Consider the following 18249-nt stretch of genomic DNA (forward strand, 5'->3'; position numbering starts at 1 on the left):
CCTTGGGTGGAGAGGGATGCAGCAGTGGTAGGATGACAGTGCAGTCCTGCCTTTGGACCCAGTGGCAGTGTGCAGAGCAGTCATAGTGCCACTCCACTTATGTTTGGTCAAAGCCCCAGCTTGGGACCCCAAGGGCAGGGTGCAGCGCAAGAGCGGTGTGGCCCTGGTGATTGCAGGTCAGAGCCCCAACTTAGGATCAGGGGTGGTTCAGCCCCAGTTATGACTGGTCAGACCTACAGCTTGGGACCCAGAGCGTTATCAGCATAGCCCCATTTATAGCAAATCAAAGCTACAGCTGGGTGCTGGGTGCATGGGGGTGCGCACAGCAACAGCACAGCTCTGGTTAGAGCAAGTGAGAGCCCCAGCTCAGTACATGGGAGGGTGCAGAACGGTGGCGACAGCAGTGTGATCCTTGTCTGGCAGGTCAGAGCCCTGACTTAAGACTTGGGCTGGGTGGGAGGGGGGCACGTAGAGTAACTGCAGCTCCACCCTGTGGGTGGCAAAGTTTTGTGGCATCCTGATCCTAGAGAGTGGGCACAGCAGCACCTGGGGCCCCCAGGGGTAGATCTTGCTGCAACGACATTCCAGTCACAGGGAGGGGATGTGGTGGGGACTTCGGGCTGCTCTGTCGGCTGAGTTCAAGGTTCGTGAAGACTGAGTGCAGCTTTGGTAGCCAAGGCTGCAAACATACATGGTGGTGATGAGGCTTGCTGGGCTTCTCTTGCTCTCATTTTCCTCATGGGGTAAAATCCTACCAAGCGGGTCCCTCTTGGTGCCTGGCTGCTCTGGACTCTGGGATGGGGATGTTGCAAGATGCTTCCTACACTTTCCCATCAGCTGTCATGTTTCTTTGTTTGTCTTTAACTATATAGGGTTTCTGTGCTTTATTGTTTTCTGCTGATTTCTTGTTAGTCCAGAGCTTTTCCAAAGCTGTGTTCATTAGATTGTCATTGTCCATTGTTTTTTTTGTTCTTGTGGGGGAGCCTAGCACTGGGACTTCTAGTCCTCCGTCTTGCTGATGTCACCTCTGGCACATCCCACTGTGGATGCTAACTGTGTCAGTGGTCCCTAAGAGCAGTCTCAGGCCCAGTATTTCATTAGGACTACAGGATTCAGAAAAGCTGATATAATTACGGTTATGGTTCGTTATAGACAAAAGGTATAGATTAAAATCCACAAAGGGAAAGGCACATGGGGCAGAGTCCAGGGGAAACCAGGTATTGGCTTCCAGGTGCTCTGTCCCAGTGGTATGACATGGACGTGCCTCATCGTCCCAGAAGCAGTATGGGACGGCATGTACAGAGCGCCGCCAACCAAGGAGGCTCACCGAAGCCTTGATGTCCGGGACTTTTGTGGAGGTCAGTCACGTAGCCCAGCATCACAGCTTGACTTCCCTTAGCTGCTTCGATTCTAGCCATCCTGAGTAAACTCAGGTGCCTAGCACTCACCATTCTTACTGCCGTTTGTATAAACTATCCAGTCAAACTGGTACCATGTGGCCCCAGATCTCTGGCATACAAAAACTCCTTTTTATCCAGATTATTCCAAGGGATCCGAGTTTATTTCCCGGGAGCTGGCCAAGGGCCAGTCCTGAAGATTGGCTGTTCTTGTGAATGCACAGAGTGTGAGCGGCCCGCCTGACATCTCTGTCTCCTTGGATCTTCAGTTACTGCGGGTGGACCTGGACCAGCACTCCTTAACATCATCTGCCAGCTTCCCTGGTGCATTCCTCCAGATTCTCTGGAACGTCTGTATCAAACATTGTGCCAGTGACTGGTTTGCTGTGGGAGACAGATAGTGAGTGGATTTGCTTGGATGTGCTGTACCTTCATCTGCTCATTGTGTTCTTAGAGGTCTGAATTCATTCGTGTGTGTTCTGGTTTGCTTCTTGCAATTTATGCAGCTTGTCATTCTTCAGCATGTGCTAAGGAATCACTCTTTACTGATTCATTCACGTGTTCTTTCAGTAAATACAGATTGAACGCCTAATTATTGGAGATACATGCTCTAGGCACCGGGACTATGTGAATGAATAAACCTGACCAAACCCCACCCCCATCGGAAATTACACTCTAGTCAGGACCCAGACAATAAACAATATACATAATAAATGAGTAAATCACATTGTATGTAAGATTGTATATAAGAATGTATGTATGTATGAAAATATGTAAGAATGCTCAGACATATTAATGGAGAAAAATAAAAGTAAGGTAGGCAGATAAGGAAGAGAGGCAGGAGTGGTGTTTGTGGGTTTTGCGGTTCTAAATAGAGTGAGTGATCATGGAAGGCCTCACCATGAGGGTGAAATTTCAGTGAACGTTTGAAGGGGATGAGGAAGCAAGCCCTTGAGGTATTCTGGGGGGAGAATGTTGCAGATGGAGGACATCACAGTTGAAAAGGCCCCGAGCAAGCAGCAAATGCAGCACACTCTTAGACTAGCTGGGAGACTAGCATGGCTTGCGTGGAGGAAGAAGAGCATAGGTTCATGTAGATACTTGTAGATGTCATAAGAATATTAATTTTGACTCTAGATGAAGTGCGGAGCCATTGGAAATTTTTAAGCAGTGTAATAACATCATTTGGTTTTCATTTTAAGAGCATCTCTTTGGCTGCAGTATTGGGAATAAGCTGTGGGTAGGAAGCAGGGACCTTGTTAGGAGTTAATGGCAATAATCCAGATAATTGACGATCATGGCTTGCGTCAGGGTTGTAGCGACGGGGGTGGAAAGACACAGTCAGATCCTGGTTGTACATTGATGCCGAGCCAACAGGATTCCTGGCCGATTGAACGTAGGGTGTGAGAGAAAGAAAGGGGTTGAGGATCACTGCTTGGTTTTTGGTCTGAGCAGTGGCAAGCATGGTGTTGCCGTTCTCTGCAGTGGGGACTTTTTGTTTATTTGCTTTGCTTTTTTTTTTTTTTTGTGGGAGAAACAAGCTTTTTGATGGCAGATTAGAAACTAGGTTTTGGGCACGTATTGCATGGTGCACTGGGTGTTATACGCAACTAATGAATCATCGAACTTTACATCGGAAACCGGGGATGTATTGTATGGTGACTAACATAATATAATAAAAAATCATAAGAAAAAAAGGAACTAGGTTTTGGGGTTTCTTTTTGAAGATTTTATTTATTTATTTTGAGAGGAAGAGAGAGAGAGAGATTAAGAACACAAACAGGAGAGGGGCAGAAGGAGAAGCAGTCTCCCTGCTGCGCAGGGAGCCCAACAATGGGCTTGATACCAGGACCCCAGGATCATGATCTGAGCCGAAGGCAGATGCTTAACCAACTAAGCTACCCAGGCGCCCCTAGGGAAATAGGTTTTGGATATGCCAGATAGGATGTTTCTGTTACACACCCAAGTTTAAGTCCTCTACTGGGACTTGACATGTCAAGGAGGCATTTCTGGGGCTGAGGGACCTGTTTGGAAGTCCATCACCATGGAGACTATTTGGAGCTATAGTGAAGACAAGAGGTCTGAGGACTGAGTCATGGGGACACTCCTAGAATAAGGGTTCAGAGATATGGAACCAGCAGAAAATTGAGAAAATGGAACTACTGATGATGAGGAGGGAAGTAAGAGATTCTGATGTTCTGGAAACCAAGAGAAGTCTTCAGGAGGAAAGCGGCATCAGACATGTCAAATGTTATTAATGACTTCTATTCTGTGAAGTAAGTAGTTCACATTTTGAAAGGGTGAGGGAGCAAAGTTGACATAAAGAGAGAAACTTAATGAAAAGCTCCTGGACTTGAAAGTGACGGACCTGGGCCCTGGTGCCAGCTCAGTAGCTTGACAGCTGTAAGGTAGCACACGTACCAGGCACGGTAGGAGGCCTGGGAAAGTTCTAGGACAGCCGAATGAGGACTGTAAGAATGACCTCAGTAGGTAGGGGTGAAAGAATCTTCAGATGATTCAGCTGAAATTGGAGAGGGAATTGTAATGGTTCCAGTCAGTATGTTTACGTGATTTCTTTCCCCTTCAGATGTGGGATAGAAAGGTGAGAAAATAGAGACTGATTTATTCCAATATTGGGAATTGGAAGGGACAGAAGGAAAGAAGGCAGTGCAGTGAAGAGCAGGATAAACAAACAACAACATTCTACAATTTAAAAAAGACTGGGTTCAATAAGTCACGCAGAGAGAGACAATTATCATACGGCTTCACTCATCTATGGAACATCAGAACTAGCAGGAAGATCGGTAGGAGAAGGGAGGGAAGAATGAAGGGGGGTAAACAGAAGGGGGAATGAACCATGAAAGACTGTGGACTCTGGGAAACAAACTGAGGGCTTCAGAGGGGAGGGGGGTGGGGGAATGGGATAGACTGGTGATGGGTAGTAAGGAGGGCACGTATTGCACGGTCCACTGGGTGTTATACGCAACTAATGAATCATGGAACTTTACATCAAAAACCAGGGATGTACTGTATGGTGACTAACATAACATGATAAAAAATTATTATTAAAAAAAAAAAAAAGTCTAGGTTCCAAAGTGATTGCATCGTGATCAAAGTCGAAGGAGCCCATGTCACCCTCCATCTAAGGAACATTTGGAACAGGAGGCTCAGGAACAGAGTACCAGTGACGGCCCTTGGGAAAGGTGATGCAGTGTTCATAGACAACAGAGGGCAACTGTGCTTTCATTTCCTGCACTAAGGTGAAAGCATGGTAAAGAAAGACAAGAGAAATCACAGTCAAGGCACAGTGCAAAGACAGTCTGGCCCTCGGAGAGTGGGAGAGCCGGACAGGGCTGATCTGGGCAGTGCCGATGTTTTCCGAAGAGGAAGTTAGGAGCCCAAATTTAGAGCATGAAAAGTGTGACATCTTTCCTATATGGGAAAAAAATGTGTATGTTGCTATCCTGTGGCGTCAGTACGGAAGAGCGTAACCATCACTGGGTGTGCTTGTGGTTTAATTAAGAGTAAGTGAGCCAGGCCACAGACCTCTGTGCCCTGTTCTCGCTGTTTCCCGCCTGCTCCCTCTCCTCCTCTGGGTCTTTGTTATTGCTCTCATGGAGGAAGGAAGTACTTCGAACAGGCTGTATCTTGGTTTCACGTGGCTTCTGATAGGCCCGGTCAATAAGGTCTTGCGTACAACATGGAGAAAATACTGTGAACAGCGTGGAAAGTGCCCAGTTAGGGAGATACCGAGCGTTGGAATGGGAGGCAGTGGCGTAGAGCGGAAGTGACCCTAATGTGGGATCAGTATTGACTGTTTCACCTGTGACTCGAGCAGGTTAATTTCTGGGAGCCTCAGTTTCTTTGTGCAAAATGGGAATAATAAAAAGCCTACCTTGCTGAGTTGCCATAGGGGTTAAAAGGCACGAAGCTCTCGTTGTCCCTGACAGCAGGGTGGAGATCTCTTTCTCCGCTTCTCTGCCATGGCCTTCCTACTCCTCACCCCTCATGCAGTACCCAAGGACCAATTGATGGGAGGGGGGCAGGGGCAGATGAAGGCAGCATTAGACCGTGCGTAGTAGAAGGGGGTGAGAAATTGGAGATGGTGGGAAAATAAATGTGAGGAGGACTCTTCTCTGCCTTGTGTCCTCAAGAAATAAAATCCCATTCCTATGAGAGAAACTAGATTTAAAAATTCATTAGTTAGTATTTTGCCATGGATGAATATACATGAAACTGAATTTCAGAAGCTTTTTCCTGAAAACGTTACCCTTCTATTGCACACCGAAGCATTTTTAGTCCCCTTAGAGTCCTGATCAACGAGTGGATTTTTTAAAAGGCATCACATTGTTTCAGCCACTAAGTTTTATCACTGTTATTTTTAACTTTTTGTTTTGACATGTTGCTTTTAACTGTAATTAAAAATTATTGGCATCTGTGTTTACTTTGTCGCTTGTGCGTACCTTATCTTCATAGCAGAGACTAATTAGTATGTGAAGTGCAGTCCCATTAAATCTGCATTAAGGGGGAAGAATTCTAATCTGATCATATGTAAAATATGGTAGAAAATACATTTTAATATTTGAAAGATATGTACACATGAATTCCGTTCGCATTCTTAGGATAAAGAAATACCGTTTTCACATTTGTTTCCATACATCTTGCCTTGGCTCTGTCCCTGTGGGTAGGCAGATTGCAGAATTTAGGAAAAAACTAATCTGCACTCCTGAAACGTACGAAGTGATTTGGGAAAATAACTATTTTATGTGATGAACTTGTTTTAAAAAGTAGAATGGGGGCTCCTGGGTGGCTCCGTCCATTGAGCAGGAGACTCTTGCTTTCAGCTCAGATTGTGATCTCAGGGTTGTGGGATCAAGCCCTGAGTTGGACTCCGTGCTCAGCAGGGAGTCTGCTTGTCTCCCTCTCCCTTGCAACCCCCCCCCAACTCACTCTCTCTCTGACTCAAATAAATAAATCTTTAAACATAAAAAAAAATAAAAGCAGTATGAACTACCCTCTGGAAATATTTTCTGAAGCACTAGAATATCTTTTCTGGTTTCAGATGGGTTTCACACTTAACCTCTCTCTAATCTTTTCCTGGCTGGCTGCCTCCAGCCACTTAGCGTCCCCAAGCATAACCTGCAAAGTGGCATCTCTTCTGTGAATCTCCTTCTGACTGCCTGTAAAGAGAGGTTTCTTTTGAGACCCCCTCATGTTGGAGGCAGGTAACTTTTGGATTATGACTGTTAATATTATATCTCAGAAATATTTCACAATGGCCCCCTTTTTTCCTGCTCCTGCTGCTACCAGAGTAGAAAGAGCCGTCCTTTTCTCTCTCGGACTCCTTGTTGTCTCCTGCTTGATCCTTGCAATTTTTGCTGTCCTTCTACTCAGAGGAGCCTGAGTAAACTTTTAAAAATAGAAATCAGACTGTGTCACCCCCTACCTCCTCCATCATCACATTACCCACCTTATACTCTTCCAGTAATGTTAGTTTTTCTTCATTACCCATTTAGGATAGTAGATACCCCCATTTTTTCTTCATGTCACTCATCAGAATTAGTAATTATTTATTAAGTTGGATATTTACCCATCTGTTATGTTTTTTCCACTAGCCTGTGACTCCATGAGCAGAGGGATCATGTCTTTTTTTTTAAACCCCTTTATTCTCTGCGTTGTCATCAGCATTTAGTTGAGGGCACATCAAGGGTTTTGGTTTCTAAGGACTGGATTTGGTTGCGTTTGTCACGGTAGAGCCACCTGCCTCATGCTTCCTGGTGTAGTTCACTGTATGGCACGTGATGCTCTTAAACTATGGTAGCCTGGTCTCTGCTTTTCCCCCAGTAACATTGATCACCATCTGTGAAGGAGACAGAAAGTGCCCTGAGGGCAGGGATCCTTGTCTTTGTTGTTTGGGGCGTGTTTGCTGTGGGTAGAACAAGCCCAGAATAGATTCGGTGCATAGTTGTGGAAGGGATGAGTGAGTTGAGTTAATGAAGTCCCGCACTCCTGACATCTGGAATTTATCCCTGAGATAAACAGTTCAGTTCAACAAACATTTGTTACGTCTCTACTGTGTGCTAATCGTTATGCTAGGTAGAAATCAGTTATGCTATCATTTCTGCTTATGATTTAGTTTGCATTAAGATGTGTGCTATTATTCCAATTCGTTTAAAAACTATAGTATGATGTGACGGAGGCTTTCACATTGTTTGAGCACTTAAGCCTCATTCTTATTAAACAGATAATTCGGGAGTGGTTTCATACCCACACTTTGTTTCACTCCCGGTTTTAAACACCGTGTTGTTAATTACACTTGCCTTGTTCAGACGTGGCTGGTCCTGCCCTCTTGGAATGGCTTCCGGGGCTTAGCATCTTTGATCAGTCTATTTCTCATTTATCTTCTAGGTCTGACTAAGGTCAGATGATGAATATAATGCAGTGACCCAGTGTTTTGCTCTCCACGTCTTAACAATCTGATTGCGATTTGCTGACAGTGTGGAAACGTTAATCCAGCAAGAGCTTTGTTTGGGCTCTTGCTAGAGGCAAAGACCCGAGGTGCTGTGTTAGTTTCAGCAGTGTCTTCCTTTCCTTTCTTCTTGAAGATGGTGTTATTTTTGAAATATGAAACATTTTTCCAGTTCTCCATATGTTGAAGAAAATGTCTCCTAGTTCATTTTTGATGTCAAGATGAGATTTATGTACAAGATTGGGGAAATACACTTATTTTTGGTTTGAAATACACCCAGATTTTTTAAATCGTCACCTAAAGTAGGTTATAACTTTTTTTTTTTTTTAAGAAGCACGTTAAAAAGCCACAAGCAAAAAGATACAATTTTTATATTCTGTTTCTATTTCTAAAATGTATAGTTGACAATTAAACGTTATCTGTATATTTTGTGTTCCTGTTTTCAGGAACTGATTTTTCTCTTAAATAGGAGACTTACAATTTTGATGATCTTTACTGAAATATACCTTTATATCCTCCTGAATAAAATATATTGCAAACATGGAAATATTAACTACTCCATGCCTAAATATTAGCTGCTAAGGCATTGCCTTCAAGGGGCAAGGGTAACTATTTAATCATCTGCGTCCCTGATAACTTTTTGGTGATTTTTGATCATTATCGTTATAATCTGATTAAGTAAGACGGAGTGTATATGAGTTTGTTTTACCTTACAGCCATCTGATTTAAATCATTAATTTGATCTTTTTTTGGAGGGGCTATGGAGGAAAAGCATAGCAAAGGAAACATGTCATTGCCTATTCAGATCTTTTTCTGTCTCTGGGTTTAACCTTTTCCAGTCTTAGAGAAATAGTGAAAATTTGATATCACTAGTGCTTAGTACATACATTAAAGGTTTGCCTTTTTCTTTTGTAGGATGAAGTGGCACATACTCTAACTGAAAGCAGAGTATTAAAGAACACTAGACATCCCTTTTTAACAGTAAGTGACTAAAGGACAGATGTGATAATCATAACATTTTAAATTTAAGGGTGTTTTATTGCAAAAACTAAGCCATGAAAAATAACATTTATTTAGGGATGCCATTTTCTTTGTGGAAACACTGTAAGTCTTACTTCTTTGACATGATTGCAATGTATGGCCTCAGTTTACAATATTATGCCTTTGTCATCCCTCTTACACATCCATTTCTTTTCTGAGACTTTTTTCCTCATGAATTTCACTGCCTTCAAAAACAAAAAGAAAACAAAAACAAAAAACTGTAGAGCAAATTTACAGAGACCACTGAGAAAATGGTAGACTTAAAAGAAATTCTTAGTATTAAACGTAACGGTTTTATGTTTCCCTTGTTTATTGGCTTCTGATAAATATTTAAATGATCAAGCAGCGTTGTCTTCAGATAGGAAAGGCACAAAATCTTTACTGAATATTTCTTAGAGAAATTGAGACTTCCCGAAGTTATAGAGTACTTTAAGAAACCCAGGAATACCGACTACATTAAATTAAAGGTAGGATAAGTCATGATGTTTTCTTGACTTACATGCATATTACTTGTTTTGAAAGAAACTGATTTTTTTAGTCTTGTACTTAGATTACTTATAATAGCGACATAATTTGTTCCTGGTTTTAATGAAGTGTATTAAGATTAAAAATAACAGGTAGAAAAGAAAGAGAAAAAAAATAACCGGTAGACTTTCCAAAGGGGGAACCTTTTAAAGATTTAGCATTATGTAAATTAGGAATGTTTTCAGGGGTGTAATCAGATACCTAGACTGACTTGTGACATTGCTGTGGTATATTGTCCAGTATAATAAGGCAGCTCTAAAGTTCTGATATCATTATAACTTACACAATTATATGAACCAACTCTGTTGAATTCAGTCATGTTATGCACCCAGTCAGTGTGCAAAAAGCAGTGTGGGAACTCTGTTAGCAGCCTGAATATAACTGCTCTAGCTGTATTCCTGAGACTTCCTCACTTGAAGGCCGTGAGGATGGGAACTTCGGGGACTAATACAGTTTCAAATAGACGGCATGATAGATTGAGAGGTGCTCTCTCACGGTTACTCAGTGTGTTTTTACTTAAAGTTTTAATTTTAACTTTTCGCCTAACAGTAGCCAAGGCTGACCTAAACAAAATTTGTTTTATGTTCTTCAGAACTCTTCCACACTCTGAAGGTGTAAGAACAATTCATTTCATCCCTCAAGCTTACTGTTTCTAAGTACTCTATTTTGGTATCGTTATAAGAATATTGGATTATAATGTAACATTTTTTCTTTTTCATTTCAAGTCCTTGAAATATTCCTTCCAGACAAAAGACCGTTTGTGTTTTGTGATGGAATATGTAAATGGGGGAGAGGTGAGTCAAGAAGTAAATCCAGCACTTGAATATGCATGGTAGTATTGTCATCATTTTTCTTACTTACTGAAAATATAAATTGTAATTAACAGTTCCCTACTTCCTGGCCAGGGTTCATGTAGCTCCTTCTAGGACGGGGTAGCTGGGAGCTGAATCATTTCTAATGAAACGTAATGGTCGCTTATTTTTAATGACTGCCTTTACATATTAGAAAGCATAATCATATTCTTTTTCTCCCTCTGTTTTTTAAATGTAAAATATTTTAGCACAAATATGCTTTTGGAAATCATGTGATTTAATTTTGGAAGCTGGGAATACAGGATTTATGATGCTTTGCAAAGTTCTTTTCAAGTGTTTGTGAAACTGGTAAAAGATTATTTAGCCCATCTTAAACTCACTTGAGTGATAGTCTGTAGGCACGTCGTGGCTGAGTTCCCTCTTCTTCTCCACAGTAGCTAGATGACCTTGACCATTTTGAGAGATTTGAAAAAGATCTTGTAGTTTTGAAGAGGAATGCAATCAGTGTAGTGGTAACATCTCACCTATTCCTTTGTTTCCTGTCCCTTGTCCTCCCTGTTTTGGATCAGAATCAATGTAAGAGAAATTTTTAATTTACTGGAATAGTTAATTGGAAATAGTTTACATTGTGGGTTTTCTGAAATTTAATTATTAAATAGGGGAGTGTATCTCCCAGACCTTAAAATAGTTTTATTTTCCAAAATAAATGTATTAAATATCCTCTATAGAATATTTTCTCCTATAGAATTATCTGACTTGCAGGAATTACCTCATTGCAAACATTCTTCCATTCATTTGGTAATCACCTTTTAAATGCCAAGGCAGTGTGGGTTTACCAGAATGTGCTAAGACATCATCCTTTCTATGAAGACGTTTATAATTCACCTCATAAGTGTATTATAGATTAGAATGTGTAGTGAAGGACCTTAAGTGCTCATAAATTCATATTAGAAAATGCTTTATGAAAAGAAAAAGGAAAGGAAAATGCTTTCTGGGTGATTTGGCATGAAGGGTAGACCTTCAGCGCTTACTGAGATTTCAGTGGGGACTGACCTGAGAAGATACTTCATGTGACCAGAATCACCAGGGTGAGCACAAGACAGAGAGAACCTGAGTGGTTGGATGAGACTAGCCCAGGCATTGCAGTCAGAGGTTGTCTGAAAATATCTGAAGACAGTGAACTTTGTGGAATTGCGCAGGGTCGGTCCACTTTAATGACCAGTACACTGGGTGTGGTAGAAAGAACGATCCAAAGTGGCTTTGTGTTGGAATCAGGGAGACCTAGTAGAGTGAACTTAAGAAGAATGCGTCAAGGGGAGGACTATAAATTTGGTTTCAAAAAGGGTTTTCCTAAGGATCCAAGGAAATGTGTATGTGGAAAGACCTTGGAAATATCACAGAGATAGCAGGGAAAAGAAATAAGGGGTCAGAACTGCGGGTACAGATTTGGGAGCCATTTCTATAAAGGTTATAATTTACATTATGAAGGTGGGTATTTTGTTTTGTGGGAAATTAAACTGGTGAATCCTCAATGTTAGTAGTATCTATCAAAGTAAGAAGTGCTCATATTCTCGGAGCCAGCCATTTCACTTACGGGAATATATCCCACAGACATATTCAAAGATGTACCACAGAATGACACATGGATAAGTATATTCAGTGCAGCATTTGTAGAAACTTAGATGAGCATTTGCCAAGGAGACTGCTTAAGTAAATCGTGTTGTATCCATGCAGTGGAATACTTTATATCCATTAAAAAGAATGAAGGCAGCCCACATGGGCTGAGAGAGAACAATTTCTAAGATACATTATGAAGTGAAAGAAACAAGGTGGAGATTCTAAAACATGCCCCCATTGTCATGGTTAGAAGAAAGTAGGAGCACGTGCATGTGGTAAGTGTCTCTGTGTGTGCGGTGACCAGAGTCTCTGTGGTTATGCACTGGGCATTGGTGCCTACCTTTGGGAAGATAAACCAAGTGGCTGGGGACAAGGTAGGAGGATGACTTGTTTCTCAATTATGTATTCTCGAGCAGTTTTTTTATTTTGTACCATAGAGGTGTGTGTTATGTCTTAAAAATGAAGGAAGAAAGTTAAGTGGACGAACGGATGGATAGATGACCAGGGAAGACCATAATTTCGGGAAAATGATAAACTACAAACAAAAACTTGGAGAAACACTCTTAAATTGGAGAAATACTCTTACAGAGTATCATGTCTTTACATCTGTTATAACAATTATCACGTTGTTTTATAATTGCCTGTTGACTTATATGCCCTTCCTACTAGACTCTAGCTCCCTAGGGGCTTTGTCGCTGGTGTAACCCCAGCACCTTACACACTACCTGGCAAAGTGGGAACGTGACAAATATTTATCGGGTGGTTTGAATGAATAAGCCAAGTGAATGGATGAATAAACTCTCTCCGAGAGCACGGATCAACAGGGATTTTTGAACTGGAAACTGCTGAGAAGTAGGAAGAAAAATAGAAAGCAATGTACTACATAGTTTATTTTGGGAGAAAACTTGAAAATGTTTTTTTCTGGAGGGAGTACCTTTGAGTGTCTTTATAAATATGTATTTTTTGAGGCTTTGTGCAAGGCACCCGGGTAGGTATGGTGGGGCGTACAATCTGAATCAACATAGATCTTACCCTCAAAGAGTTTACAGTCAGGTGGGGAAGGTAAGGTACAATACCCACACTAAGTGTGGAGCGGTAATTATCGCTTGTATCACAGCTGCAGGTGAAGGACCACCGGACTTCACGGGAGGGAGAGGGTTCCGTGTTGTGTGATGAGGGACGCTTCAGACCCTCCTGGGGGCCGCTGCACCCTCACTCTCATTCTCATCCTAGAGTACTTCTGCGATTAATTAAATGATGATTATTGAAACAATTTTACACACAAAAGCAGATTTTCAGACTAGCCAGATGGTTTTCTTTAGCACTGAAACTCCTACATTATTTCTCTCTTTTTTCGGAATTTCTGTTTCAAGAATGTGTTTATAGATAAGACTAAATTATTTCATGAATTGCAGCAGGTGAACCGATTCTGTACATGGTATATAATTTTCAAGTGCACGGATAGTAATTACAGCATTGCCATGTATATATGTAAAAGGAAATTTTGATTGTATTTACACAATTTTAGTAAAAATGAAAGTTTTGTATATATAATTTCCCAATTTTTTTCTCTTTAAAGTTATGAGATATTTTAAAATACATTTTAGATGTACTTTTGAATGTGCTTTATAAATACGAATAGTTATTTAGTTCTTGGAACTTGATGTGATTATTTTGTTCTTTATCATTTCTGCAAAGGAAATCTATGTTCGGTATATCTGTATGGTGACTTACTTAATTTTGGTTTTGCTTTAGGTTCACCACGGTATTTATTCTTCCTAGAAATAAATAGGGGTGCTTCCTAGAAATATAGAAAACTCCGTTGCTGTAGAAAAAATACTAAGCATGGTACTTATGTTTGGAAGTAAGTTTGAGATAGAGGTAAAGTAAGGGAGGCTATAAACTCACCCAGGCAGTCCATACCAGCACTCACTGATGCCCGGGGGGAGTTACCCCATGGGGAACCTCTGGGTGGCATCTAAGAGACCACCTGTTGAAAAGGAAGCTCCGGGGACACCTGCATGGCTGAGCCAGTTGAGCCTCCAACTCTTGATTTTGGCTCAGGTCATGATCACAGGGTTGTGGGATCGAGCCCGGTGTTGGGCTCTGCGTTCAGTGCAGAGTCTCCTTGTCCTTCTCCCTCTGCTCTTCCCCCACTCATTCTCTCTCTCCCTCTCTCAAATAAATAAAATCTTCTTAAAAGAAAGACAAAAAGGAAGCCCTGGTACACGATGCTCACCCAAAGGGCCACATCCTCAAATCTCTTTATATCCAACCTGTGCCCTGAGATGGGCTTCTTTAGTGGGCCTGTTGCAGTAATTATCACTAGCCCAATTTTTAATTCATACTTGTTGTCTTGATTTTTTTTTTAAAGATTTTATTTATTTATTCAGCAGAGATAGAGACAGCCAGTGAGAGAGGGAACACAGGCAGGGGGAGTGGGAGAGGAAGAAGCAGGCTCATAGCCGAGGAGCCTGACGTGGGGCTCGATCCCATAACGCTGGGATCACGCCCTGAGCCGAAGGCAGACACTTAACCGCTGTGCCACCCAGGCGCCCCCATACTTGTTGTCTTGATTTTTAATTAGCAATAGCATCCTTTTAGCTTGTGTTCTGGAATGTTTTATCATGACATATAAATACAGCAGCCGAGACATTCTTTTTCTGACCTTCACATTTTTGTAAATATATGAACTTCTTTCAGCCTGATAGATTGCACAGGAATTTGGCATGCATGTGGCCATGCTTGTTATTATCCCTGTGTTTGCCAGCATTGCTTAAAGCACTAAATATATTTTAATGGAAGTGGATTGTGAGAGGATAGTGGTGTAAGAAATCAACAGTGACTGCTTATAGTCACTACAATGGGGACCACCTCGTAATTGCAGTTAACATATGTGAATTCAAGAAATGGGGTCAGCAAGAGACAGCGTAGAGACAGGAAGGGAAGGGAAGGGAAGGGGGGGAGGGGAGGGGAGGGGAAGGGAAGGGAGAGGAAGGAAGGAAGGAAGGAAGGAAGGAAGGAAGGAAGGAAGGAAGACAGAACTGGAAACAGGAAAACTACTTGAGAGGATACTGCATTTAGGTTTTTATAATCCAGTTATAAACTAATAGGGTCATTAATTGAGGCAATATTAGAAGGAATAAAATTATAATCATGTTTAGGTACTGGAATTTCCAGGATAGATGGATAGATAGATGGATGAATGGATAGATGGATTGATTTTTAAAGATCTATTACTTATTTTAGAGAGAAAAGACAGAGAACAGGCACAGAGGGAGGTTCACAGGAGGGGACAGAGAGAATCCCAAGCAGACTCCATGCTGAGTGCGGAGCCTGACATGGGGCTTGATCCCACGATCCATGAGATCATGATCTGAGCTGAAACCAAGAGTCAGGTGCTTAACCAACTGAGCCACCCACACCCCTAGTATTTCCAGGATTTAATGACTGAATGGAAAGAGAAAAACATCACACAGTTTCCTGTTTACTGCTTGGGAGGACTTGCATAGATACTGGGCTGTTCAAAAAGTCAGGAAACACAGGATGAGGAATGAATTCTAGCGTGATCATCTTGTAATGAAGTACCTAGTGGGGCTAACAGGGAGGTAGAGTTAGGTCGGAGATACAAATAGTTCCTCAGCAGTGCTAGAACCAAAGAGGGGAGGAAACGTCCAGGGTAAGAAAAGTATGTAGAGTTAGAACATTAGTGGCCAGGAATGGTGCCCGGAGATGCCCACATTAGATGTGCTGGTGATGAGGGAGGCCTCGGGAGCATGCCGAGCAGAAGGAGCCAGCAAGAGAAGCCTGCGAAGCTAAGTATGGTATGTTCAGTAGAACCAAGTAGAGTGAACCCTGCAAGATAACAATTGAAAAACATGCGTTGGTTTTGACAAAGGCTAGTTCCTAAGCAGGTGCATGGGTTCTTCCTTTTTCTTGGGTTGATGCGAGGCATGAACCTTGGCGATAGAATGGAATGTACAAGGGTGGATTTGAAGCTCAGGGTTGTAAGAGTGAATTCAGGGAAGCCTTGGATAAATAGTCATTCAGCATGTGGAGAACAGATTATGAAAGCACTGTAGTAACAAAACCAGTGACATTGCTGCTAACATATGCAAATCAACTCTCTTTTTGTGGCTTAGATATTACCAAATTTATATAAAAAGGAAAAAAATATTCTGAGAAAAAAAAAAGAAAAAGTAAAGTGAAAACTGACCAAGATGGTGGTGGTTGATTTAGAATGCCTTTACTTAGGGATCGCCTGGCTGGCTTAGTTGGTGGAGTGTGCTATTCTTGATCTTGGGGTTGTGAGTTCAAGCCCCACATTGGGGGTAGAGATTACTTAAAGATAAAATTCTTAAAATATAATAAAAAAAATAAAACTAGAATGTCTCTACTTAGGATTCCTCCCCCAACACTTACTCAGCCGTATTTCTTTCTGGACTTCTGTAAACCTCTCTTCAGGCTGAAATTGGAAGTTAAAATATCCATTAGGCGATAAAGGAAAATCGCTCTGTAGAAATGTTTACTCATCTGATAAATTCTTCACATTCCTCTGTTTATGTGGATACAGATGAAACTAAGACTTTCACTTATTCACTATTCTTGTCCGTACTTAGATCATTGTACACTATATTAATTGTTTTGATAAAATTCACTGTATTTTTTGCATATGATTTTGAGTTTCATGGCAGTCTTGAGATCCTCTCATACTTATTTCAGATTTTCATTATTGGCTGGCATTTTTGTCTTCAGTGAACCAGAATCCTCTCATTTTAAATTCACATGAGGCAGAAGTCCCGGCAGTCGGCACTCTAGTTCTACGTACTAATTTATGGAGGTGTGATTTGGGTGATTTTTAAATTAAAAGTATCATTTTATATTCATAGTGATGATTTTGAAAATTTTACTAAGTTTATATGTATATATAAACATATACATATATGGTATACATATATATGTATACCATTTCAATTTGATCCTGTAAAATTAAGTATTCAAGTATTTATTTCCTACTGTATTTAATACTATTCCAATTGTGTAGTATAGTATTTGCTGTGGACTGAGTATTTGTGTCCCCCTCCCCACAAAACTCCTGTGTTGAAACCTCATCCCCAGTGTGATAGTACCATGAGGTGGGGTCTATGGGAGGTGATTAGTCATGAGGGTGGAGCACTTGTGGGAGGGATTATTCCCCTTATAAGAGAGACCCCAAAGAGTTCAGTCGCCCTTCCACTTCATGAGGATACAACAAAAGGATAGCCATTGGTGAACTAGGAGGGAGGTTCTCACCTGACACCCAGTCTGCCAGTCCCTTCATCTTGGACTTCCCAGAACTGTGAGAAGTAAATTTCTATTGTTTATAAGCTGCCCCGAGTATTTGGTGTTTTGTTATAGCAACCTAAACAGACTAAGACACTGTCATTGATTCGTTTCTCTGTGGGTGAGCCAGAGCCATTCTTTTAATCTTAAGTCTTTGCAAACCCAAGGGATGTGTTGACCCACACGTGGTACAGACTGATGTGTCTCGTTGCTTAAGTAAGTAGTTGTCTTGAGCGTATTCAGGTTTCAAGCTCAGTGGGTATTATGATAACGAATGTCATCATTGAAAATGAGCATATTTTGTTATTCTCTAGTTAACCATTTATTTTTACCATTACCAAGGAATGACTGGAAGTTGTAAAAGTGGTATTTGCAAGAAAAAAATGAGTTTAAAATCTTAGATTGCAGCGATAGTTCTTAGGACATTTTTTACATCCAGATTTTTTTGTTTTTTGAAAAGTTTGTTGCATTAAAACTAAACTTTCGCACAGTGAAGGAAACCATCAACGAAAGGAAAAGGCAGCCTACTGAATGGAAGAAGATATTTGTAAATAATACATCCAATCGGGTTAATATCCAAAATATTTTTAAAAATTACACAACTTAACATAAAAAAAAACTATCGAAAAAATGAGCAGAGGACTTGAATAAACATTTTTCCAAAGAAGACATACAAATAGCCATCAGACACATGAAAAGGTGCTCAACATCACTCATCATCAGTAAATGCAGCTCATGATGGTGGGATGTCACCTCACACCCATTGGATTGGCTGTTAACAAAAACAAAAAGTTGCAAGTGTTGGCAACAATGTAGAGAAAAGGGAACCCTCCTGCAGTATTGGTGGGAATTCAAATCAGTGTAGCCACCATGGAGAACAGCATGGAAGTTTCTCAAAAAACTGAAAATAGAACTGTCATATGATCCAACAAATTCCACTTTGGGATATTTACTCAAAGAAAATGAAAACAGTAATTTGAAAAGATAATATGCATCTCTCTGCTCATTGTAGCGTTATTTACAATAGCCAGGATATTTGAAAGCAACCTAAGTGTCTACTGATAGA

At 41.1% G+C, this 18249-nt stretch overlaps 1 protein-coding gene across 7 annotated transcripts in view; it reads left to right on the forward strand.

The window, feature by feature from the left end:
- AKT3 (AKT serine/threonine kinase 3) overlaps positions 1-18249 on the forward strand; it is a 298656-nt gene that overhangs the window by 197329 nt on the left and 83078 nt on the right. For 4 of the 7 annotated variants that reach the window (XM_019798522.2, XM_034666652.1, XM_011223567.3 and 1 more), the window contains 2 exons: positions 8782-8847; positions 10158-10226. The exons of 1 other annotated variant lie outside the window; for it this stretch is intronic. In XM_019798522.2, the coding sequence (XP_019654081.1) occupies positions 8782-8847; positions 10158-10226 (135 nt within the window). The remainder of the gene's footprint in view (positions 1-8781; positions 8848-10157; positions 10227-18249) is intronic. 2 more of the 7 variants (XM_034666651.1, XM_034666654.1) reach the window with 1 other exon arrangement.

Source organism: Ailuropoda melanoleuca, chromosome 8, assembly GCF_002007445.2.
Source record: "Ailuropoda melanoleuca isolate Jingjing chromosome 8, ASM200744v2, whole genome shotgun sequence".
In the NCBI taxonomy this organism is placed as follows: domain Eukaryota; kingdom Metazoa; phylum Chordata; class Mammalia; order Carnivora; family Ursidae; genus Ailuropoda; species Ailuropoda melanoleuca.